General features: G+C 39.3%; 1 protein-coding gene across 1 annotated transcript in view; it reads right to left on the reverse strand.

Moving 5' to 3' along the window:
• Positions 1–16607: 16607 nt before the first annotated feature.
• The window catches only part of nhsb (Nance-Horan syndrome b (congenital cataracts and dental anomalies)), an 81815-nt gene continuing 72535 nt past the window's right edge, over positions 16608–25887 (reverse strand). Inside the window, exons 10-13 of the mRNA XM_061974628.1 lie at positions 23408–23560; positions 20032–23169; positions 19836–19959; positions 16608–17488 (exon numbers count right to left, since the gene is read on the reverse strand). Of these exons, the coding sequence (XP_061830612.1) occupies positions 16843–17488; positions 19836–19959; positions 20032–23169; positions 23408–23560 (4061 nt within the window). The 3' untranslated portion in view covers positions 16608–16842. The remainder of the gene's footprint in view (positions 17489–19835; positions 19960–20031; positions 23170–23407; positions 23561–25887) is intronic.

Below are 25887 nucleotides of genomic sequence, written 5' to 3' on the forward strand. Positions count from 1 at the left end.
CAAAGTCTTCAACCAAAGTCTTCAATTAAAGTCTTTAACTAAAGTCTTCAACTAAAGTCTTCAACCAAAGTCTTCAACTAAAGTCTTAAGTCGTCAACCAAAGTTTTCAACTAAAGTCTTCAACCAAAGTCTTCAACTAAAGTATTCAACTAAAGTTTTCAACTAAAGTCTTCAACTAAAGTCTTCAACTAAAGTATTCAACTAAAGTTTTCAACTAAAGTCTTCAACTAAACTAAAGTCTTCAACCAAAGTCTTCAACTAACCTAAGTCTTCAACCAAAGTCTTCAACTAAAGTCTTCAACTAAAGTCTTCAACCAAAGTCTTCAACTAAAGTCTTCAACTAAAGTCTTCAACCAAAGTCTTCAACTAAAGTCTTCAACCAAAGTCTTCAACTAAAGTCTTCAACCAAAGTCTTAAGTCGTCAACCAAAGTCTTCAACCAAAGTCTTCAATTAAAGTCTTTAACTAAAGTCTTCAACTAAAGTCTTCAACCAAAGTCTTCAACTAAAGTCTTAAGTCGTCAACCAAAGTTTTCAACTTAAGTCTTCAACCAAAGTCTTCAACTAAAGTATTCAACTAAAGTTTTCAACTAAAGTCTTCAACTAAACTAAAGTCTTCAACTAAAGTCTTCAACTAAAGTCTTCAACTAAAGTCTTCAACCAAAGTCTTCAACCAAAGTCTTCAACTAAAGTCTTCAACCAAAGTCTCCAACTAAACTGAAGTCTTCAACTAAAGTCTTCAACCAAAGTCTTCAACTAACCTAAGTCTTCAACCAAAGTCTTCAACTAAAGTCTTCAACTAAAGTCTTCAACCAAAGTCTTCAACTAAAGTCTTCAACCAAAGTCTTCAACTAAAGTCTTCAACCAAAGTCTTCAACTAAAGTCTTCAACCAAAGTCTCAACTAAAGTCTTCAACCAAAGTCTTCAATTAAAGTCTTTAACTAAAGTCTTCAACTAAAGTCTTCAACTAAAGTCTTCAACCAAAGTCTTCAACTAAAGTCTTAAGTCGTCAACCAAAGTCTTCAACTAAAGTCTTCAACCAAAGTCTTCAATTAAAGTCTTCATCTAAAGTCTTCAACCAAAGTCTTCAACCAAAGTCTTACTAATCTCTCGATTAACTGAAATGTCAGGCATCCTCTTCATTGGTAAATGTATTCCTGCAAAGTCAATCAATCAATCAATCAATGTTTATTTATATAGCCCTAAATCACAAGTGTCTCAAAGGGCTGCACAAACCACAACGACATCCTCGGTACAAAGCCCACATAAGGGCAAGGAAAAACTCACCCCAGTGGGACGTCGATGTGAATGACTATGAGAAACCTTGGAGAGGACCGCATATGTGGGTAACCCCCCCCCCCCCCCCCCCCTCTAGGGGAGACCGAAAGCAATGGATGTCGAGTGGGTCTGACATAATATTGTGAGAGTCCAGTCCATAGTGGATCCAACATAATAGTAAGAGTCCAGTCCATAGTGGGGCCAGCAGGACACCATCCCGAGCGGAGACGGGTCAGCAGCGCAGAGATGTTCCCAGCCGTAGGAATTATTCATTATAAACCAAATATTTTCACAGCTAGAGCATAAAACTGTTCACGACGATATTGATATCGGATATCAATCTGATACTGAATAAAAAAAAAATAATAATAATTTAATTGTGAAATATGAAAAAATGAATTGTCGGAAAGTAACAACTAGATCTAATAATGGCTTTAATTAAAAGTATTTATTTTATATAACAAAAATAAAATCACCTGTCAGTACAAACCAGAAACAAATGCTTAAACTGACACCAGAACCGGAAGTTGGAATTTAAGGCCGAAACCGCCGAGTGGCATGTGGCATTTATATATAAAACTTATTATGTGTATATAAAAACATATTGATCTACGTATGTATAAATATGAAAACATATTGATCTACGTATGTATATTGATAAAAACATATTGATCCCTGCGTCATGTGTTGCTACTCAGCTCGCAGGACAACACCGGAAACATTGTAAGGGGAACTTAAAGGCGGAGGACACAGGATATGATGTCATGTGTTGTGTGTTGGGAGACCGGAAAATGGAAGAAGTAAGAGCGGTTAAAAAGTCAATAATCTCTCTTGGTGTATTATTAAACTCAGAGTGCACTAACTAATAAGTCATAAGCTGTATTATTAAGCTCAGAGTGCACTAACTAATAAGTCATAAGTTGGTCAAAACCACACTGTTGCTTTTCCTACACGTCAGTCTGCTCTTTTGTTTTTAAATAACTACTTCCGGTTAACGATACTTCCGGTTCCTGTGTTGGAATATAAAAAAATAATCCGTTTTTTGTCCTTTTTTCGTTTCTGCTGACTGGTAATTCTTATTTTTGTTCGATGAAGTTCAAATTCTAACTTTATTTTATCCAGTTATTGCTGTTCGACACGGAAAAAGAACAACCCCTTTGTTTTTCCATTTTTTCTAACTGAAATTCAAATAGGCCAGTGTATGTTTTGTTTATTGACATTTTAGCTTTATGAATGAACATTTTAAAAATAAAAAGGACCGGTTTATTAGAATTGTATTTTCAAACACGAAAAATAATATTCAAAAACAAGTGTTCTATTTTCGTGTCGAAAAGCAATAACCACATCTTTTTTTTTTTTCTTTTTTTTCTTTAAGTTTTATTTTGATTGCATATTTAATAGAACAAAAATAATAATCACCAATCAGCGGACACGTAAAAAATAACCAAAAGCAGATTTTTGTTTCATAGTCGACAGCAGAACCGGAAGTAGTTAATTTGATGACCGTAAAGCTGAAAAACGGGAAGCACAATGGCGAGCTTCCTCAAATTCACGCTGGCAAATGCATCTTTTTGTACTATTGTAGGACTTCAGTGGGTCGAGTTTCGAACAAACATATTTCTTCAGATTGTTTTGTTTTGTTAATAATCGCCCACACAATAATGGAAAGTAATTGCTGCCATCTAGTGTTCACTTTGTAGTGTTGCAAGTCGCACTTAATAAAGCATTCCAACCAAGTCACTTGTTTTCATTCTTTTATTTTGTTATTTTACAAAAGAAAGAATTTGCAACATTGTCTGCTTTAAAAATGTATATACACGTTTGTACAAAAATACAAAAATGATTCAAATCTGTTCTGTCCGAGCTACTTTTTTTTTTTTTTTTTTTTTTTTTTTTTTTTAGCTTGGAGCTCCTTTTTTTTTTTTTTTGTTAAATATTCTTCCTCATATATTTGACATTTTAAACTCTGCTTAATTCTCTTCCATACTGTACACCTTTGCAAAAAAAGTGTCTTTGGACCCAAACTATGTCAGACTTTGAAACACTCCCAACTAATTCCCAGAAGTGGAAGTGATGTCAGAAACAAGAGCAATGACGTCATCATACAAACATCTTCAACGCCTTTGAGGGCTTTTTTGTGTGGAAAATGTTGTCTTTCCTTTGCATGGCGGGAGTGGCAGAGAGAGAGAACGAGCTCGTGAAAAGAATCCTTCATCTTTTTTTACAAATGGGAGCACCGGAAAGTGTTGTCATGTTTGTATGATTGTCCAGATTTACAGTACAAGATAAACCCCTGTCGTCATCACAAATACACGCACGACATCCATGGAACGCACAACAGAAATAACTTCTCTCTTATTGCATGCCGCCGTGGTTAAAAAGAGCACAAATGGAAAGAAGGATCAGAACGAGTGCGAGTTCACAGCTTTTGACTTCCCTCACAGTGTCACCTCTGCAGATCTAGATCCATCCTCTACATCTACATCTACATCTACATCTACATCTACATCGAGCTTGCATTGACAGTAAACAGGAACGTGTCGGAGGTATTCATAGAATACACTGATTGGCGACCTTTGACTGACAGGTCACAACAATATTCATAATAATAATAATAATAAGAATGATGAAGACGTAAACAGTCTGATGCTACTGAGGCAGCAAAGGAGAACTTCAACTTTCTTCCTCTGGCTACATGTTGACTTTCACTTTCTTCCCGCCACCTTTGGCTGCGACACAATTGGAATATTTCAGCCAAACTGAGAAGTCCCGAAGTGAAAGTGAAAGTAATAAAAAGGCGTCAAGGAGATCACAAAATGAAGGATTTCATGAAACGTCTGCTGAGCTCAGTGAAAGTTTTGAGAGGAGACATTTTTCTTTTCAACCTTCTCGAAGAGCAAAATGGATTGAGTGACTTGGTTTGTCTCGCCCGTGAGGCCGCGCATAATTCATATTCATAACCACCTCTTTCACTCATTTGAGAAGGCGTGTTTGCAAGGCCGCGCTGTAAAAAGTCTGGTAGATTTGACTGTAAAAAGCTGCCAGAAATCTACTGCAAAATCATCAGTGGTTCCATTTTTATACATCTACTGTTGTTGTTACAGTAAAATCTACGGTTGTTGTTACAGTAAAACATGTGGTTGTAATAACTTTACTGTAAAATCCACGGTTGTTGTTACAATAAAATCTACGGTTGTTGTTACAGTAAAATTCACAGCTGTTGTTACTGTAAAATCCAGTTGTTGTTGCAGTTAAATCTAGGGTTGTTGTTACAGTAAAAGCTAGGGTTGTTGTTACTCTACTGTAAAATCCACGGTTGTTGTTACAGTAAAATCCATGGTTGTTGTTACAGTTACATCTACGGTTGTTGTTACTTTACTGTAAAATCCACAGTTGTTACAGTAAAATCTACGGTTGTTGTTACAGTACAATTCACAGTTGTTGTTACTGTAAAATCTACAGATGTTACAGTAAAATCTACGGTTGTTGTTACGATAAAATCTATGGTTGTTGTTACAGTAAAATTCACAGCTGTTGTTACTGTAAAATCCAGTTGTTAGTTAAATCTAGGCTTGTTGTTACAGTAAAAGCTAGGGTTGTTGTTACTTTACTGTAAAATCCACGGTTGTTGTTACAGTAAAATCCATGGTTTTTGTTACAGTTAAATCTACGGTTGTTGTTACTTTACTGTAAAATCCACAGTTGTTGTTACAGTAAAATCTACGGTTGTTGTCACAGTACAATTCACAGTTGTTGTTACTGTAAAATCTGCAGTTGTTACAGTAAAATCTACGGTTGTTGTTACAGTGAAATCCACAGTTGTTGTTACAGTAAAACATATGGTTGTAATATCTTTACTGTAAAATCCACAGTTGTTACAATAAAATCTATGGTTGTTGTTACAGTAAAATTCACAGCTGTTGTTACTGTAAAATCCAAAGTTGTTGTTACAGTTAAATCCACGGTTGTTGTTACAGTAAAATCTATGGTTGTTGTTGCTTTACTGTAAAATCTACTATTGTTGTTACAGTAAAATCCACGGTTGTTGTTACAGTAAATACCACGGTTGTTGTTACAGTAAAATCTACGGTTGTTGTTACAATAAAATCTACGGTTGTTGTTACAGTAAAGATCACAGCTGTTGTTACTGTAAAATCCAGTTGTTGTTACAGTTAAATCCAGGGTTGTTGTTACAGTAAAAGCTAGGGTTGTTGTTACTTTACTGTAAAATCCACAGTTGTTGTTACAGTAAAATCCACAATTGTTGTTGGAGTAAAATCCACGGTTATTGTTACAATAAAATCTACGGTTGTTGTTACAGTAAAATTCACAGCTGTTGTTACTGTAAAATCCAGTTGTTGTTACAGTTAAATCTAGGGTTGTTGTTACAGTAAAAGCTAGGGTTGTTGTTACTTTACTGTAAAATCCACAGTTGTTGTTACAGTAAAATCCACAATTGTTGTTACTGTAAAATCCACAGTTGTTGTTACAATAAAATCTACGGTTGTTGTTACAGTAAAATTCACAGCTGTTGTTACAGTAAAATCCACGGTTGTTGTTACAATAAAATCTACGGTTGTTGTTGCAGTTAAATCCACAATTGTTGTTACTGTAAAATCCACGGTTGTTGTTACAATAAAATCTACGGTTGTTGTTACAGTAAAATTCACAGCTGTTGTTACTGTAAAATCCAGTTGTTGTTACAGTTAAATCTAGGGTTGTTGTTACAGTAAAAGCTAGGGTTGTTGTTACTTTACTGTAAAATCCACGGTTGTTGTTACAGTAAAATCCATGGTTGTTGTTACAGTTAAATCTACGGTTGTTGTTACAGTGAAATTTACGGTTGTTGTTACAGTAAAATCCACAATTGTTGTTACTGTAAAATCCACGGTTGTTGTTACAATAAAATCTACGGTTGTTGTTACAGTACAATTCAAAGCTGTTGTTACTGTAAAATCCAGTTGTTGTTGCAGTTAAATCTAGGGTTGTTGTTACAGTAAAAGCTAGGGTTGTTGTTACTTTACTGTAAAATCCACGGTTGTTGTTACAGTAAAATCCATGGTTGTTGTTACAGTTAAATCTACGGTTGTTGTTACAGTGAAATTTACGGTTGTTGTTACAGTAAAATCCACAATTGTTGTTACTGTAAAATCCACGGTTGTTGTTACAATAAAATCCACGGTTGTTGTTAGAGTAAAATTCACAGCTGTTGTTACAGTAAAATCCACGGTTGTTGTTACAATAAAATCTACTGTTGTTGTTGCAGTTAAATCCACAATTGTTGTTACTGTAAAATCCACAGTTGTTGTTACAATAAAATCTACGGTTGTTGTTACAGTAAATTCACAGCTGTTGTTACTGTAAAATCCAGTTGTTGTTACAGTTAAATCTAGGGTTGTTGTTACAGTAAAAGCTAGGGTTGTTGTTACTTTACTGTAAAATCCACAGTTGTTGTTACAGTAAAATCCACAATTGTTGTTACTGTAAAATCCACGGTTGTTACAATAAAATCTACGGTTGTTGTTACAGTAAAATTCACAGCTGTTGTTACAGTAAAATCCACGGTTGTTGTTACAATAAAATCTACGGTTGTTGTTGCAGTTAAATCCACAATTGTTGTTACTGTAAAATCCACGGTTGTTGTTACAATAAAATCTACGGTTGTTGTTACAGTAAAATTCACAGCTGTTGTTACTGTAAAATCCAGTTGTTGTTGCAGTTAAATCTAGGGTTGTTGTTACAGTAAAAGCTAGGGTTGTTGTTACTTTACAGTAAAATCCACAATTGTTGTTAGAGTAAAATCCACGGTTGTTGTTACAGTAAAACATATGGTTGTAATAACTTTACTGTAAAATCCACAGTTGTTGTTACGATAAAATCTATGGTTGTTGTTACAGTAAAATTCACAGCTGTTGTTACCGTAAAATCCAGTTGTTGTTACAGTTAAATCTAGGGTTGTTGTTACAATAAAAGCTAGGGTTGTTGTTACTTTACTGTAAAATCCATGGTTGTTGTTGCAGTTAAATCTACGGTTGTTGTTACTTTACTGTAAAATCCACAGTTGTTGTTACAGTAAAATCTACGGTTGTTGTTACAGTTAAATCTAGGGTTGTTGTTACAGTAAAAGCTAGGGTTGTTGTTACTTTACTGTAAAATCCACAGTTGTTGTTACAGTAAAATCCACAATTGTTGTTAGAGTAAAATCCACGGTTGTTGTTACAGTAAAACATATGGTTGTAATAACTTTACTGTAAAATCCACAGTTGTTGTTACGATAAAATCTATGGTTGTTGTTACAGTAAAATTCACAGCTGTTGTTACTGTAAAATCCAGTTGTTGTTACAGTTAAATCTAGGGTTGTTGTTACAGTAAAAGCTAGGGTTGTTGTTACTTTACTGTAAAATCCACGGTTGTTGTTACAGTAAAATCCATGGTTGTTGTTACAGTTAAATCTACGGTTGTTGTTACTTTACTGTAAAATCCACAGTTGTTGTTACAGTAAAATCTACGGTTGTTGTCACAGTACAATTCACAGTTGTTGTTACTGTAAAATCTACAGTTGTTACAGTAAAATCTACAGGTGTTATTACAGTGAAATCTATGATTGTTGTTACGGTAAAATCTACGGTTGTTGTTGTTACAGTGAAATCCACAGTTGTTGTTACAGTAAAACATATGGTTGTAATATCTTTACTGTAAAATCCACGGTTGTTACAATAAAATCTATGGTTGTCGTTACAGTAAAATTCGCAGCTGTTGTTACTGTAAAATCCAAAGTTGTTGTTTCAGTTAAATCCACGGTTGTTGTTACAGTAAAATCTATGGTTGTTGTTACTTTACTGTAAAATCTACTATTGTTGTTACAGTAAAATCCACGGTTGTTACAGTAAATACCACGGTTGTTGTTACAGTAAAATCTACGGTTGTTGTTACTTTACTGTAAAATCCACGGTTGTTGTTACAGTAAAATCTATGGTTGTTGTTACTTTACTGTAAAATCTACTATTGTTGTTACAGTAAAATCCATGGTTGTTACAGTAAATACCACGGTTGTTGTTACAGTAAAATCTACGGTTGTTGTTACTTTACTGTAAAATCCACGGTTGTTGTTACAGTAAAATCTATGGTTGTTGTTACTTTACTGTAAAATCTACTATTGTTGTTAGAGTAAAATCCACGGTTGTTGTTACAGTAAAATCTACGGTTGTTGTTACAGTACAATTTACAGTTGTTGTTACTGTAAAATCCACAGTTGTTGTTACAGTAAAATCTACAGTTGTTATTACAGTAAAATTCACAGTTGTTACAGTAAAATCCACGGTTGTTGTTACAGTAAAATCTACAGTTGTTGTTACACTAAAATCCACAGTTGTTACTGCAAAATCCACGGTTGTTATTACAATAAAATCCACTGTTGTTGTTACAGTAAAATCCAAGGTTGTTGTTACAGTAAAATCTACGGTTGTTGTTACAGTAAAATTCACAGTTGTTGTAACAGTAAAATCAACTGTTGTTGTTAAAGTAAAATCTCTGGTTGTTGTTACTGCAAAATCTAGGGTTGTTGTTACAGTAAAATCTACGGTTGTTGTTACAGTAAAATCTATGGTTGTTGTTACTGCAAAATCAAGGGTTGTTGTTACAGTAAAATCTATGGTTGTTGTTACTGTAAAATGCACAGTTGTTGTTACTGTAAAATCTCTGGTTGTTACAATAAAATCCACGGTTGTTGTTACAGTAAAATCTATGGTTGTTGTTACAGTAAAATCTACGGTGGTTGTTATAGTAAAATATCTGGTTGTTCTTACAATAAAATCCACAGTTGCTACAGTAAAATCCAAGGTTGTTGTTACAGTAAAATTAGCCGTTGTTGTTACAGTGAAACCAAAGTCTTCAACTAAAGTCTTCAACTAAACCAAAGTCTTCAACTAAAGTCTTCAACTGAAGTCTTCAACCAAAGTCTTCAACTAAACCAAAGTCTTCAACTAAAGTCTTCAATTAAAGTCTTCAACTAAAGTCTTCAACCAAAGTCTTCAACTAAAGTCTTCAACTAAACCAAAGTCTTCAACTAAAGTCTTCAATTAAAGTCTTCAACCAAAGTCTTCAACTAAAGTCTTCAACTAAACACGTTTTCAACTAAAGTCTTCAATTAAACCAAAGTCTTCAACTAAAGTCTACAACTGAAGTCTTCAACCAAAGTCTTCAACTAAACCAAAGTCTTCAACTAAAGTCTTCAACTAAACCAAAGTCTTCAACTAAAGTCTTCAACCAAAGTCTTCAACTAAACACGTTTTCAACTAAAGTCTTCAATTAAACCAAAGTCTTCAACTAAAGTCTTCAACTGAAGTCTTCAACTGAAGTCTTCAACTAAAGTCTTCAACTAAACTAAAGTCTTCAACTAAACCAAAGTCTTCAACTAAAGTCTTCAACTAAACCAAAGTCTTCAACTGAAGTCTTCAACTGAAGTCTTCAACTAAAGTCTTCAACTAAACCAGTCTTCAACTGAACCAAAGTCTTCCACTGAAGTCTTCAACTAAACCAAAGTCTTCAACTAAAGTCTTCAACTGAAGTCTTCAACTAAACCAAAGTCTTCAACTGAAGTCTTCAACCAAAGTCTTCAACTATACCAAAGTCTTCAACTAAAGTCTTCAACTATAGTCTTCAACTAAACCAAAGTCTTCAACTAAAGTCTTCATCTAAAGTCTTCAACTAAAGTCTTCAACTAATGTCTTCAACTAATGTCTTCAACTAAAGTCTTCAACTAAAGTCTTCAACTAAAGTCTTCAACCAAAGTCTTCAACTAAAGTCTTCAACTAAAGTCTTCAACCAAAGTCTTCAACCAAAGTCTTCAACTAAAGTCTTCAACTAAAGTCTTCAGCTAAACCAAAGTCTTCAACTAAACCAAAATCTTCAACTAAAGTCTTCAACCAAAGTCTTCAACCAAAGTCTTCAACCAAAGTCTTCAACTAAAGTCTCCAACTAAAGTCTTCAACCAAAGTCTTCAACTAAACCTTAAGTCTTCAACTAAAGTCTTCAACTGTCTTCAACCAAAGTCTTCAACCAAAGTCTTCAACCAAAGTCTTCAACTAAAGTCTCCAACTAAAGTCTTCAACCAAAGTCTTCAACTAAAGTCTTCAACTAAACCTTAAGTCTTCAACTAAAGTCTTCAACTAAAGTCTTTAACTAAACCAAAGTCTTCAACTAAAGTCTTCAACTAAAGTCTTCAATTAATGTCTTCAACCAAAGTCTTCAACTAAAGTCTTTAACTAAACCAAAGTCTTCAACTAAAGTCTTCAACTAAAGTCTTCAATTAATGTCTTCAACCAAAGTCTTCAACTAAACCGAAGTCTTCAACTAAAGTCTTCAACTAAAGTCTTCAACTAATGTCTTCAACCAAAGTCTTCAACTAAAGTCTTCAACTAAAGTTTTCAGCTAAACCAAAGTCTTCAACTAAACCAAAGTCTTCAACTAAACCAAAGTCTTCAACTGAACCAAAGTCTTCAACTGAAGTCTTCAACTAAACCAAAGTCTTCAACTAAAGTCTTCAACTGAAGTCTTCAACTAAACCAAAGTCTTCAACTGAAGTCTTCAACTGAAGTCTTCAACCAAAGTCTTCAACTAAAGTCTTCAACTAAAGTCTTCAACTAAAGTCTTCAACTAAACCAAAGTCTTCAACTAAAGTCTTCAACTAAAGTCTTCAGCCAAAGTCTTCAACTAAAGTCTTCAACCAAAGTCTTCAACTAAAGTCTTCAACTAAACCAAAGTCTTCAACTAAAGTCTTCAACTAAACCAAAGTCTTCATTTAAAGTATTCTACTAAACCAAAGTCTTCAACTAAAGTCTTCAACCAAAGTCTTCAACTAAACCAAAGTCTTCAACTAAAGTCTTCAACCAAATTCTTCAACTAAACCAAAGTCTTCAACTAAAGTCTTCAGCTAAACCAAAGTCTTCAACTAAACCAAAGTCTTCAACTAAAGTCTTCAACCAAAGTCTTCAACTAAAGTCTTCAACTAAATTAAAGTCTTCAACTAAAGTCTTCAACTAAACCAAAGTCTTCAACCAAAGTCTTCAACTAAACCAAAGTCTTCAACTAAAGTCTTCAGCTAAACCAAAGTCTTCAACTAAACCAAAGTCTTCAACTAAAGTCTTCAACTAAAGTCTTCAACTAATGTCTTCAACTAAAGTCTTCAACTAAAGTCTTCAACCAAAGTCTTCAACTAAAGTCTTAAGTCGTCAACCAAAGTCTTCAACTAAACCAAAGTCTTCATTTAAAGTCTTGTACTAAACCAAAGTCTTCAACTAAAGTCTTCAACCAAACCAAAGTCTTCAACTAAAGTCTTCAACCAAATTCTTCAGCTAAACCAAAGTCTTCAACTAAACCAAAGTCTTCAACTAATGTCTTCAACCAAAGTCTTCAACTAAAGTCTTCTACTAAAGTCTTCAACCAAATTCTTCAGCTAAACCAGTCTTCAACTAAACCAATGTCTTCAACTAATGTCTTCAACCAAAGTCTTCAACTAAAGTCTTCAACTAATGTCTTCAACTAATGTCTTCAACTAAAGTCTTCAACTAAAGTCTTCAACTAAAGTCTTCAACTAATGTCTTCAACTAATGTCTTCAACTAAAGTCTTCAACCAAAGTCTTCAACTAAAGTCTTCAACTAAAATCTTCAACTAAAGTCTTCAACCAAAGTCTTCAACTAAAGTCTTCAACTAAAGTCTTCAACTAATGTCTTCAAACAAAGTCTTCAACTAAAGTCTTCAACTAAAGTCTTCAACCAAAGTCCTCAACCAAAGTCTTCAACCAAAGTCTTCAACTAAAGTCTAAACATTGTTTAGTTTTGTTGCAGTCGTACTTTGTGTTTGTGTCACTTTGCAGTTGAGGACTGGTGTGAAATGTTGGACTTGGCCAACAAAACATCTTCTCAGTCCACTTCAAGACAAGTGTGCTAACACCCGAGCTAAGTGTCATCATTCATGCTAATGCTAATGCTAATGCTAATTGTTGTCAGGGATCGTAGCAACTTAAACCTCTTCAGTATGAATAACTTCACACTTTATAAACTTACTTTTATAATAACAACAACAACTGGTGCTCTAAATCATGTCAACTTAAATCACTTATTGATACATTATTATTATTGTTATTATTTTTATTATTGTTATTATTATTATCATTAGTATTAGTATTAGTATTATTATTGTTATTATTGTTATTATTATTGTCCAATGATGTATTGTGTCAATAAATGCTAAAAATGAGATTGCAGGAACGTGTGCATACATTTGTTTTTCTCCTCAAAATTCTACCCACAATTCCCCCTCATATGTGAACAAGTTTTGCAAACGTACTAAAAGTAATCAATCACACGGACTGAAGTGTTGACGACCTTTGCCACGAAGCTGAAAGGTGATCTCGGCTCCTTCCTGTTTCTACTGATCCTCCTTCAGATGCTCCTGGCGGACCACAAAGACTCTCGACTAAATGATCTGGTCTGACGACACAAAGATTCAAGTCTTTGGTGCGAATGTTTTGGAGGAAACATCAGCAGGACAACACCACCCCTACGGCGAAGCGTGCTGGTGGCAGCATCGTGGTGTAGGGGGTGGCGTTTTAATCAGGAACCGGTGGACTAGTCAGGATAGAGGGAAAGATGAATGCAGCAATGTACGGAGACATCCTGCACGCAAACCTTCCCATCCAAGCTGATGGAGCTCGAGAGGAAAGAGAGAAGCTGCCCAAAGATAGGAGTGCCAAGTTTGAAGCTTTGAACTCGGAAAATAGACGCGCCGTTTTCACCTTCTAGCCGTCTATAACGTTTCTACCCGTATGAATTCGTCATTCGTCACTCCAAATGACGTTTGTGAGTTTTACAACATAACTAAAACAATTCTTACTTATTGTCGGAGGCGGATATTTACATATATCCGAATTGAAGTTGTACTTCTTTCATTTATTAGTCATATTTGAAAACAGCTCATCTTTTCCATTTCTTCTCTTGATGCTCTGTCAGCAAGCATACTATGTGTGATAACCTTGAGTTCTTTGGAATGTGTTTAGACTAGCATTTTGTTTTGGCTACAGAGATGGGACTAGAGAGAGTGTGGTGCGATCGGGAAGACAGACCATTTTGGGGGAGGCGCAAGAGAATGTTCTATGGTTAGACTGGTCTCAATCAAAATGTATATTGGCAAAGCTTTGAGAATATACAACAAAATACCTATTCTGTCTCTGGTGGTTTTTCAACTCAGCTTTACCGTATTTTCCGCACTATTAGCCGCACCTAAAAACCACAAATTTACTCAAAAGCTGACAGTGCGGCTTATAACCCGGTGCGCTTTATATATGGATTAATATTAAGATTCATTTTCATAAAGTTTCAGTCTCGCAACTACGGTAAACAGCCGCCATCTTTTTTCCCCGTAGAAGAGGAAGTGCTTCTTCTTCTACGCAAGCAACCGCCAAGGTAAGCACCCGCCCCCATAGAACAGGAAGCGCTTCTTCTTCTACTGTAAGCAACCACCCGCCCGCGTAGAAGAAGAAAAAGCGCGCGGATATTACGTTTCATTTCCTTTGTGTGTTTACATCTGTAAAGACCACAAAATGGCTCCTACTAAGCGACAGGTTTCCAGTTCATGAAAAGACGCAATCTCTCCATCCGCACACGGACTACTATTTCACAGCAACTGCCTAAAGACTTTCAAGAAAAGCTGGCTACTTTCCGTGCATATTGTAAAAACAAGATAGCTGAAAAAAAGATCCGGCCAGAGAACATTATCAACATGGACGAGGTTCCACTGACTTTTGATATTCCTGTGAACCGCACTGTGGATACAACGGGAGCACGTACGGTGAATATTCGCACCACAGGGAATGAGAAGTCATCCTTCACTGTGGTTCTAGCTTGCCATGCTAATGGCCAGAAACTTCCACCCATGGTGATATTCAAAAGGAAGACCTTGCCAAAAGAGACCTTTCCAGCCGGCGTCATCATAAAAGCTAACTCGAAGGGATGGATGAAGAAAAGATGAGCGAGTGGTTAAGGTAAGTTTACGCGAAGAGGCCGGGTGGCTTTTTTCACGCAGCTCCGTCCATGTTGATATACGACTCCATGCGCGCCCACATCACGCTGGTTTTTAATATATTATTAAAGTTTGACTGACCTATCGGACTGTTTTTTTGACATTCCTTTAGCGCAGTTAGATGCGGCTTATAACACGGGGCGGCTTATAGGTGGACAAAGTTTTGAAATATGCCGTTCATTGAAGGCGCGGCTTATAACCCAGGGCGCCTTATGGTGCGGAAAATACGGTAAGTGTCGGAAAGAACTTGGGAGCGAATTGTGACTTGAATTCCCTGGGAGGAAAAACTGGTCCAAAACGCAACAAATTGGGGGCTCGTCCGGGCGACACGCTGAGAATTGGACACCTCTTGCACTCTTCTGGACAGACTCAATTGTTGGCCAAACATAAAACAAGGTCCAAAATGCAACATTACCAAAGAGTCCCCATGTGTGACGCCTGTCATATTTGTACGTGCTATCGAAATGTAACCGAGCTAGCGTCGTTAGCTTCAGCTAATAATATTATTAACTTACATTTCTTTTGTGTTGTTTTCACTTTCACAAATTCCTCAGTAAATCCACCAAAACGTCAGCGTGGAGTTATTGAGTCTGTTTAGCTGATTGGAGAGCTAGCTCGCTTCTGTTTTGTTTGATCAGCCGTTTTACTGCCGTGTTACAGACAGCGTTTGGAAACAATGAAGGTATGTAAATAAACGTTCTGTTTCAATAACTCCTTTCACAAGGTATAGATCTGCCACTTATAGTCCGGTGTGGCTTATTATTGTTTTTATTTAGTTGGGTAAATACGGAATGCACGTGTGATTTCTTACTTTTTTAATACATCCATCCATCTATTTTCTACCGCTTGTCCTTTTTGGGGTGGCGGGGGGTGGTGCTGATTCAGGCGGAAGGTTGCAAAAAAAGTAGAAATATATATTCTCCCATTGTCTTTGTGGGGTATTGTGTGGATAATTTTGAGGAGGAAAATGAGTGTATTGCATTTTGGAGCGAGGCCGTGACATCAGAAAATGAGGACCAAGTGAAGAACTTTCCAGATGCACTGTGGACAGTTTTGGGCGTGATAAAATATGCGTGGGTGGCACAAGACAGGAAGTACAACACAGGAAGTGAGTGTTGCACATGCAGACTTGTATTATCCGTACTTTACAAAATTATTTTTTTTTGTCCGCTTTTTTCGTACTTTTTTACTGAGCCCCTAAAGGGACATGGGGGAATTTTTATTTTTTATCATTTGAAATTTAAAAAATTTTTTTAGACATATGTCTCGTGCGCATAAGGGAAATCATTTTTTTTTATAATTTTTTTTTTTTTTTTTTTTTTTTTTTTAGACATGAAAAATGCACGAGATACATGTCTAAAAAAAAAAATAAAATAAAAACATTATAAATTAAAAACAATTTTTTTTTATAACTTTATAAAAAGTTTCTCGTGCACACGAGATACATGTCTAAAAAAAAAAAAAAAAAAAATTTTAAATTAAAATTTTTTTTTTTTATAACTTTATAAAAAGTTTCTACATGTCTAAAAAAAAATAAAATAAAAAAATTATAAATTAAAAACAATTTTTTTTATAACTTTATAAAAAGTTTCTCGTGCGCACGAGATACATGTCTAAAAAAAAAATAAAATAAAAAAATTATAAATTAAAAAAAATTTTTTTTTATAACTTTATAAAAAGTTTCTCGTGCGCACGAGATACATGTCCAAAAAAAAATTAATAATAAAAATTATAAATTAAAGACCATTTTTTTTTTTATAACTTTATAAAAAGTTTCTCGTGCGCACGAGATACATGTCTAAAAAAAATAAAAATAATAATAAATTAAAAACAATTTTTTTTTTTACTTTATAAAAAGTTTCTCGTGCGCACGAGATACATGTCTAAAAAAATAAATAAAAAATAATAAATTAAAAACAATTTTTTTTTTAACTTTATAAAAAGTTTTTCGTGTGCACGAGATACATGTCTAAAAAAATAAATAAAAAATAATAAATTAAAAACAATTTTTTTTTTAACTTTATAAAAAGTTTCTCGTGCGCACGAGATACATGTCTAAAAAAAAAAAAATTAAAAAAAATTATAAATTAAAAACAATTTTTTTTATAACTTTATAAAAAGTTTCTCGTGCGCACGAGATACATGTCTAAAAAAAAAAAAAAAATTTATAAATTAAAAACAATTTTTTTTATAACTTTATAAAAAGTTTCTCGTGATACATGTCTAAAAAAATAAATAATAATAATTCCCCCCCATGTCCCTTTAGGGGCTCCGTACTTTTTTCTGTAAAAGAGGGTTCTTCCAAAATATGTCGCTGGAGCTCTGAGCTATCCAGATTTAGAGTAAACTTTTTTTTGTATAATGAGCGGTTGCCGCTTCCTATCTACAACGTTTCTAGCAGCGTTTCAAACGCGGGGCAGATTTGAGCAACAGTCCCATTTTGCGGCACGAAGGAGAAAGGTTGTAAAAGTAGGAGGGAATAGAACTTCTAGGAAGATCTGTCGTCATGAGGACTTCCGTCCGAGTTCTCCGTGTCGCCCTCGGAGATGGCCTGCATGGGCGCGGTGTACAGGCGGCTCCGGGTGCTGTAGCGACTGCTGTTGGCCACCGGGGGGATGCGAGAGCGGCCCTGGCGGGAAGCGGCCGACAGCGGCAGGATCTTGGAGGTGAAACTCTCGGAGTTGGCCCGGGGAAAGAGGCCCGCTATCTGGATGGGCTCAAAGCTGGAAAGGGGCGGGTCCGGGTGCGTGGAGGGCGTGTCTTCAGCCTGACCCGCGGGGCCTTCAGGGACACACTCCCCGTGGGCCTTTGGAGTGATGGGGCTCTTCAGGATCTCTGTGGCCGACATGCGGTAGCTGGTGTCCGACCGGCTGCCTTTCTTCAGCAGCAGCAGTTTGAACTCTTCGTTGGACGTGGTGGACTTCTTGGCGCTGCGGTAGATCGGGACCGGGGCGCGCTGCGAGCCGCAGGCGGTCGCCGTGGCGACCGCCGCGGCGACCAGGGCGCTGACGGGAGGGGGCGGCGGGACTGCGGCGCTGGGGACGCTGCCCAGATTGACGGGTGCCGCCGGGCACAGGCGGGACTTTGCGTTTAAGTCCCCGGAATCCTTACGACCCAGAACCTTTCTCTTAGACCTGAAAGGAGAAAGTCAGAATGAAATCACAGTCGACAGTCAAGAAGATCCGAGGTACCAGAACCATGACTCAAAGACAACTATTCACATTACGTTATGTAGCCTACATTCCAAACTTTTTCCCTTCACTTTGAACCCAGCGGCTTATAAAACGGTGCGGTAGTTATGGATTTTTCTTCATGATGCAAATAGTTAAAAAAATATAAAACAATTGTTTGTGCTACGGCGCCATCTTTTGGACGAGATCGCTCATTGCAGATGCTGCAGTGCTCTTCTATTTAGAGTTTCAAAGCGGGAAGTAGATGTGCAATTCAGTTGTCTAGCCATCCATAGCGTAACTACTCGTATGGATTCTGCATTCAAGCAATGTTTGTAAGTTCCATCCATCCATCCATCTTCTTCCGCTTATCCGAGGTCGGGTCGCGGGGGCAGCAGTCTAAGCAGGGAAGCCCAGACTTCCCTCTCCCCAGCCACTTCATCCAGCTCCTCCCGGGGGTCCCCGAGGCGTTCCCAGGCCAGCCGGGAGACATAGTCTTCCCAACGTGTCCTGGGTCTTCCCCGCGGCCTCCTACCGGTCGGACGTGCCCTAAACACCTCCCTAGGGAGGCGTTCGGGTGGCATCCTGACCAGATGCCCGAACCACCTCATCTGGCTCCTCTCCATGTGGAGGAGCAGCGGCTTTACTTTGAGCTCCTCCCGGATGGCAGAGCTTCTCACCCTATCTCTAAGGGAGAGCCCCGCCACCCGGCGGAGGAAACTCATTTCGGCCGCTTGTACCCGTGATCTTGTCCTTTCGGTCATAACCCAAAGCCCATGACCATAGGTGAGGATGGGAACGTAGATCGACCGCTAAATTGAGAGCTTTGCCTTCCGGCTCAGCTCCTTCTTCACCACAACGGACCGATACAGCGTCCGTATTACTGAAGACGCCGCACCGATCCGCCTGTCGATCTCACGATTCACTCTTCCCTCACTCGTGAACAAGACTCTGAGGTACTTGAACTCCTCCACTTGGGGCAAGATCTCCTCCCCAACCCGGAGATGGCACTGCACCCTTTTCCGGGCGAGAACCATGGACTCGGACTTGGAGGTGCTGATTCTCATCCCAGTCGCTTCACACTCAGCTGCGAACCGATCCAGTGAGAGCTGAAGATCCTGGCCAGATGAAGCCATCAGGACCACGTCATCTGCAAAAAGCAGAGACCTAATCCTGCAGCCACCAAACCAGATCCCCTCAACGCCTTGACTGCGCCTAGAAATTCTGTCCATAAAAGTTATGAACAGAATGGGTGACAAAGGGCAGCCTTGGCGGAGTCCAACCCTCACTGGAAACGTGTCCGACTTACTACCGGCAATGCGGACCAAGCTCTGGCACTGATCATACAGGGAGCGGACTGCCACAATCAGACAGTCCGATACCCCATACTCTCTGAGCACTCCCCACAGGACTTCCCGAGGGACACGGTCGAATGCCTTCTCCAAGTCCACAAAGCACATGTAGACTGGTTGGGCAAACTCCCATGCACCCTCAAGGACCCTGCCGAGAGTATAGAGCTGGTCCACAGTTCCACGACCAGGACGAAAACCACACTGTTCCTCCTGAATCCGAGGTTGGACTATCCGGCGTAGCCTCCTCTCCAGTACACCTGAATAGACCTTACCGGGAAGGCTGAGGAGTGTGATCCCACGATAGTTAGAACACACCCTCCGGTTCCCCTTCTTAAAGAGAGGAACCACCACCCCGGTCTGCCAATCCAGTGGTACCGCCCCCGATGTCCACGCGATGCTGCAGAGTCTTGTCAACCAAGACAGCCCCACAGCATCCAGAGCCTTAAGGAACTCCGGGCGGATCTCATCCACCCCCGGGGCCTTGCCACCGAGGAGCTTTTTAACTACCTCAGCAACCTCAGCCCCAGAAATAGGAGAGCCCACCACAGACTCCCCCAGGCACTGCTTCCTCATAGGAAGACGTGTTGGTGGGATTGAGTTTGTAAGTTTTACAATATAACTAAAACAATTCTTACTTACTTAACTGTCCCATGTGTGATGTCTGTAGGAGTGTTTTCATGCATATTTGTACGTGCTATCGTAATGTAATCGAGCTAGCGTCGTTAGCATTAGCTAATATGCTAACACGTTTATGAGTTATTGAGTCTGTTGGAGCGCTAGCTTGCACAGCTAGTGGCTGTCCATGAGCCGTTTTACTGCCCTGTTACAGGCACCGTTTGGAAACTATAACTATTCTCCGAATGGTGTGTTTACTCTGCTGTTGTAGTCTTGTGATGCAGCTGTCAATGTACTGATGTCACCATGTAAACCCTGGACCTTGTCCAGGGGACTTGCGGCACCTGTGTATCATGGCAAACAGGTCCTCGGTGGTCCGGTTCTTGTTCGGGGAAGTTATGACGACGTCGTCATCGACCTTGGCGTCATCCGTCAAAGGGGAAAGTGAATTGTCCGTGGGTGTGGAATCTGCAACAGTCCACATTCATGGCCCACATTACAGTCTGATGGTTTAGAGAGTTAGAAAAGAGGTGGGCATACCTTTACTGAAGTAGTCCTCCGTGTCGGGAGTGGTGGAATCGTCTCTACTCTCAAGTGGCAGCATGTGATGGGCACTTCTGGTAGCACCTGATGTCTCCTCCTCTTGCTCCTGTCTTACTCTTCTAGCATCGCTGATTAGGTAAGGATGCGATGTGGTACCAGGCACTTTTACCGGACTAGTCCAGGGCCCTGAGTCCAGGTGGGATCCTCCGGCAAATTCATACGCCGGAGGTGGAGGGTGAGCCGATCGCACGCCCCCCCTGTGACACGTGGCCCTCTGTGAGTCTTTCACCTGCTCTTCTTCTTCCTCCTCTTCTTCCTCATCGTCATCATCTTGGGAAAAGGAGCGCTCCCCCAAAATATGAAACTCTGGGTGTGCCCGATTTGAATGCGTGAGCCCTCTGAACTCTGTGTGTGAGCGGATGTGTGTGTGTAGGTCTACGGGTGACGGGTGGGGAGCACGTGGCACTGGTCGATGCAATGGGGAGTTGTCATCAGAGAGCTCTGAGAACGGGTCTAGCCGGGTCCTGAAAGCGGTCATTGACCAGAAGGTTCCAGGACCATATCGGTCTTGTCTAAGTAGTAGGCTTTCATAGGACGGCGGCCCATCAGGGTGGCGTCCGGGCGGAGGGGGTTGAGCGTGATCAGGGGAGAAGGTGTGGTCCTGAGCTGGAGGTCTCGGAGGTGGCCTACGAGGAGGGAGAGGTCTAGTGTTGATTGAGGGCGGGGCCAGTGTTGAACCACCGTGAGGACATTTGGGTTTGGTAACTGTCACCGCTGCGCTTGCTACTTCCTGGACCGTGCTGTGTGCAAGGTCACTCGGCTTGCTGACCGAGTGGAGCTGCACCGAACGTAGAGCTGATGGAGTTATTGCCAACAGATTAGCGTTGGGAATCAGAGTAGTCAGGTGTGCGCACGGTGGGTGGTTGCTATTTGATGTCTCATGGGGCACCATCTTTGTTCCAGTGGGAATCACATTGGTGACTCGGTGTTTGCTGTGGTGAAGCGTGTGCAGGTGTTGTGTTCTATGTGAGAGTGTATGTCTTACGTAGCCACCGTGAAGAATGTTCAGGTCAAGCTGAGAAGGTGGAGGTGGGAAGTCTGGGTCCCTCTTGTAGCCAGATGCAATAGAAGCTCCATCTCTGGGAAATTGTTGCAGGGAAGAGAGAGACGACTTTCTCTCTGGCACTTTGGGCTTTCTTTTGCCAGTGGAGGGGGACAGTGGTCCTGGGAAGAATGCTGCCGAAGTTGAAGGTAAAGTCGAAGTTGGCGTTTCTGATTGACTTGAGTAACCACTGGATGGTGATGCCAGGCCAGCCAACTTCTCGGGCGACCCAAGTTTGAAGTCTCCCGGTGGACGAGGTGGACTCGCGGCTCTCGTCTCAGAAGACTGGGAATGAGTCTGGGATTGGGTGTCAGTGGAGGAGGAAGAGCTGTCTGGTGACTTGACACAATCCATAACGGTTGTGCCCGTCGCTGTGCTTGAGTTAGACAGGGCTTTGTACTCACAATTATTGGACTTCATCTCCGAATTGTGAAGCCACAAGTCTGCGTAGTCCGATTGCACAGCTCCTTCATCCTTAAAGGAGTGTGTGTCTGCAGAACTAAAGGACATGGGTTCTACTATATCCACAGTTTCTCCTAGCCCCATTACCCATGATCCCAATGGCTCAGCCACAAGACAGGATGTCTGTAATGGTTCTGGAATGCCCCCAAGTTCCAGTTCCAACTTCATATCTGTGGAAGACAATGCAAGGTCTTGTTCACTCGCGGTCTTTGGTTGGTCTTGATCAGCCTGTGTGTCTGTTCCTACATCAACGCTACTACTGGCCTCTCTTAAGGAGGACGTTCGTTTTGGTGGAGGAGGTTTGAGTTTGGGTTTCCTCAGTGGACGGCAGGGCCTACCTAGCGTGGCAGTGCCTGTTCTGTACTCAGGTGACAATGAAGCATAAAGATCATGGGCTACATGTACTGCCACGGTGTTGGATCGGCCACTAACAGTCCCTTGCTCTGCGTAGTTATACGTGTAGTGTCCGTAACTCGGATTACTCTTCTCAAATTGCTCAGACAATGAGTACAGACCCTCCGTGTCAGATGAATAACGAGAAACAGTGTCTTGTTCTGTGTTGCTGGTCTTTTCACTAAAACGTGTTTGGTCATCTAGAGCTCGTGTGGAGCGGTAATCCTGGCTTTGACATACATTTTGCATCTGGTCATGGTACTGGTCTGTGTCAGCGTGGTCCTGGTCTGGAGGATAAGCCCATTCCCCTTCGCTGGCTGTACTAACCCCGGCATCGTCCAGCTGGTCTGTTGCTGAGGAAGTGAAGGAGCTTGACCTGTGACCCGGTCCCTGGGGTCTCAGCTCAGAATGGTACGAGGGGTCCAGGGAAAATCCCTCGTCAATGGCATTGGGCACAGTATTGAGCGATAGTTCGGAGTCACAGTGGGACGAGCCTGTAAGTGGCGGAGAAGAAGGTGGGGGGATAGTTTCTGAGGTCTGGGATGGGCAGGTGGAGCTGGAACCACTCCAATTACCACTTGACGACTGATGGTCCTCCTTGTGGTCCACATGGCTACTTAGAACTCCTGTTGTAGAAACAGAATGAATAGGGCTACTGAAAGTATCTGAACTGGATGAGATCTCACAGCTGCCCATGTCAGTTTTGCGAGGCAGACGAGAACGACCTCTCTCCATCCAGCCGTGCTCTGGACTCCCCCGGTCCCTTTCCCCTGATCGCTGCAACCTTTTCAGGCTTCCTATCTGCAGCGGCTCAGGGGCCGCCTGGTCGTCAGTGCTCTCTTCTTCATCCTTCATCATCATCATCTTCATCCTCGGACTCGGGCCAGGTGGAATGAAGTCCTCCGCTTCGTACGGCGACAGTTCCTCATCCTCGTCGTCGTCGTCGTCGTAGTTGTCGTCGTCCTCGTCCTCGTCCTCGTCGCTGTCCATGAGGCGGCCGCCTTCTCGCGGGAGGCTGCGAGACCGCAGGCGCACGGTGTGGGAGGCGGCGCTCGTGCACGTGGAGTCGGACTGGTCGCCGAGGGAGGAAATGTTGCCCGTGGAGTGGGACAGAGACGCCGGGATTCCCTGATGGCCTCTTTGAGCTCGAATGCGTCTCCGGGAAGGAGCGGCCGTACCTGCAGGGGTTGAAGTAGGAAGCAGAGGGAAATGCTCACTCGGTTGCTCTTCACCGACCTCCTAGAAAATGGTTAATATTGTCGAGGCAAACAGATCCTTGTGGAGACATAGTACTGACCACATGTCCATGACCTCTTAGGTCTACTATGAACTGGATCTACTGGGGTTTAACTCTCTAGCAACCACCTGGTGGACTAATGGGAGGAATGGAAATGAGGAAACATTCAAAGAACTTACATGCTATGAGGAAATCATCTGTTTGGCAGCCAGAGTCTCGAGTGTGGTGAAGGCGACCACTAACTGAGAAGTCTTCCTGACACAGCGAGAGTTGGTGCTGATTGGCATGGACAATTACCGTCCGCTCTCTGGCTACTGGCGATTCGTCTGAGTCTGAGTGTAAAACGACAAAGCATGCGGAGTCTCAGTCACCTTCAAATCCTTGGACTGTCAGGCCTGAAATACTGCGCCCGAGCATGTTCTGCTGAGCTCGCCTTCTTTATCACATGCTACAACCGGAGTACAATGTACAGTACAATTGTACATTGCTTCGGAATACGACATGCACATGTAAAAAGAAATCAAAGATGAAGCAGGGGGAGCTCAAATCTTTTTGTGCGTTCTCAGGGAATGATAATGAATACATGAGAGGAAGCCTTAAAGGGGAACTGCACTTTTTTTGGAATGTTTTGCCTATCATTCATAATCCTGTTTTTATGCATTCCAAATCATAAATAAATGTTAGCTAAAGTCAGCTAGCAATGGAGTAATGAGTCGATCTATTCCGCCTATAAAGCCCTCTAAAAAAACCTCCAAAAACTTCCATCAAGGTTTTATATACAAGTATATATGTAGTATCTAGTAACATTCATAATAACATGTAATATATATGTAATATAGTAACACTCATAATATTTAATATATATGTAGTATCTAGTAACATTCATAATAACATGTAATATATATGCCATGTAGTAACATTCATAATAACATATAATATATATGTAGTATCTGGTAACATTCATAATAACATGTAATATATGTAACATAGTAACACTCATAATAACATTTAATATATATGTAGTGTCTAGTAGCATTCATAATGACATGTAATATATGTAGTATCTAGTAACATTCATAATAACATGTAATATACATGTCATGTAGTAACATTCATAATATGTAATATATATGTAGTATCTAGTAACATTTATAATAACATGTGATGTATATGTCATGTAGTAACATTCATAATAACATGTCATATATATGTCATGTAGTAACATTCATATTATGTAATATATGTGTATTATCTAGTAACATTCATAATAACATGCAATATATATGTCATGTAATAACATTCATAATAACATGTACGGTAATACATATTTCATGTAGTAACATTCATAATAACATGTAATAAATATGTCATGTAGTAACATACATATGTAATATATATGTAGTATCTAGTAACATTCATAATAACATGTAATATATATGTCATGTAGTAACATTCATAATATGTAATATATATGTCATGTAGTAACATTCATAATAACATGTAATACATATGTCATGTAGTAACATTCATAATAACATGTAATATATATGTCATGTAGTAACATTTATAATAACATGCAATATATACGTCATGTAGTAACATTCATAATAACATGTAATATATATGTAGTATCTAGTAACATTCATAATAACATGTAATATATATGTCATGTAATAACATTCATAATATGTAATATATATGTAGTATCTAGTAACATTCATAATAACATACAATATATATGTCATGTAGTAACATTCATAATAACATGTAATATATACGTCATGTAGTAACATTCATAAAAACATGTAATATATATGTAGTATCTAGTAACATTCATAATAACATGTAATATATATGTAGTATCTAGTAACATTCATATTAACATGTAATATTTACATATTTTGATCATTTTAAGCATGGAGGCGCATCACAACGCTCACTTTCCCTTCAACAACAACAAGACTACTAATCATGGCAGACTTGATGAGAGACAACAAAGACTACTTTGGGACAAATGATGATCCAGAAACTTCTATTTTTGAGCCTGAATATAAGGAGGATTTAGAAGCTGTGCGCTAAACAGATGCAGCTTCAGTCACACACTAAGCATCATGTAGCAGTATTGCTAAGTGCTAAACAAGATATACAAACATACTAAAACAATCACTTACTGTACAATGTCTGCTCTCACTGGGATAAAGACTGATGGGCTCAATATGTCAATACAGCAGCACAAGCTAGTTAGCTTTCTAAAAGTAGTTCCTCTGCGTTAGCACTCATAATAACAATGTGACTAATACTTGTTCATATTCACATGTCCATGGAGTATTGTTGTTTTGGTTTTTTTTTAGAGGGATTTATACGCAGAGTAGATTACTTTCATTATCTGCATTGTTAGCCACCTCCATGATTACAAAGTAGTTGATTACAAAGTAAATGATTACAAAGTAGTTGATTACAAAGTAGATGATTACAAACTAGATGATTACAAAGTAGATGATTACAAACTAGATGATTACAAAGTAGATGATTACAAACTAGATGATTACAAACTAGATGATTACAAAGTAGATGATTACAAACTAGATGATTACAAAGTAGTTGATTACAAAGTAGATGATTACAAAGTAGATGATTACAAAGTAGTTGATTACAAAGT

The sequence above is a fragment of the Nerophis lumbriciformis genome, linkage group LG15 (genome assembly GCF_033978685.3).
Source record: "Nerophis lumbriciformis linkage group LG15, RoL_Nlum_v2.1, whole genome shotgun sequence".
Lineage (NCBI taxonomy): Eukaryota > Metazoa > Chordata > Actinopteri > Syngnathiformes > Syngnathidae > Nerophis > Nerophis lumbriciformis.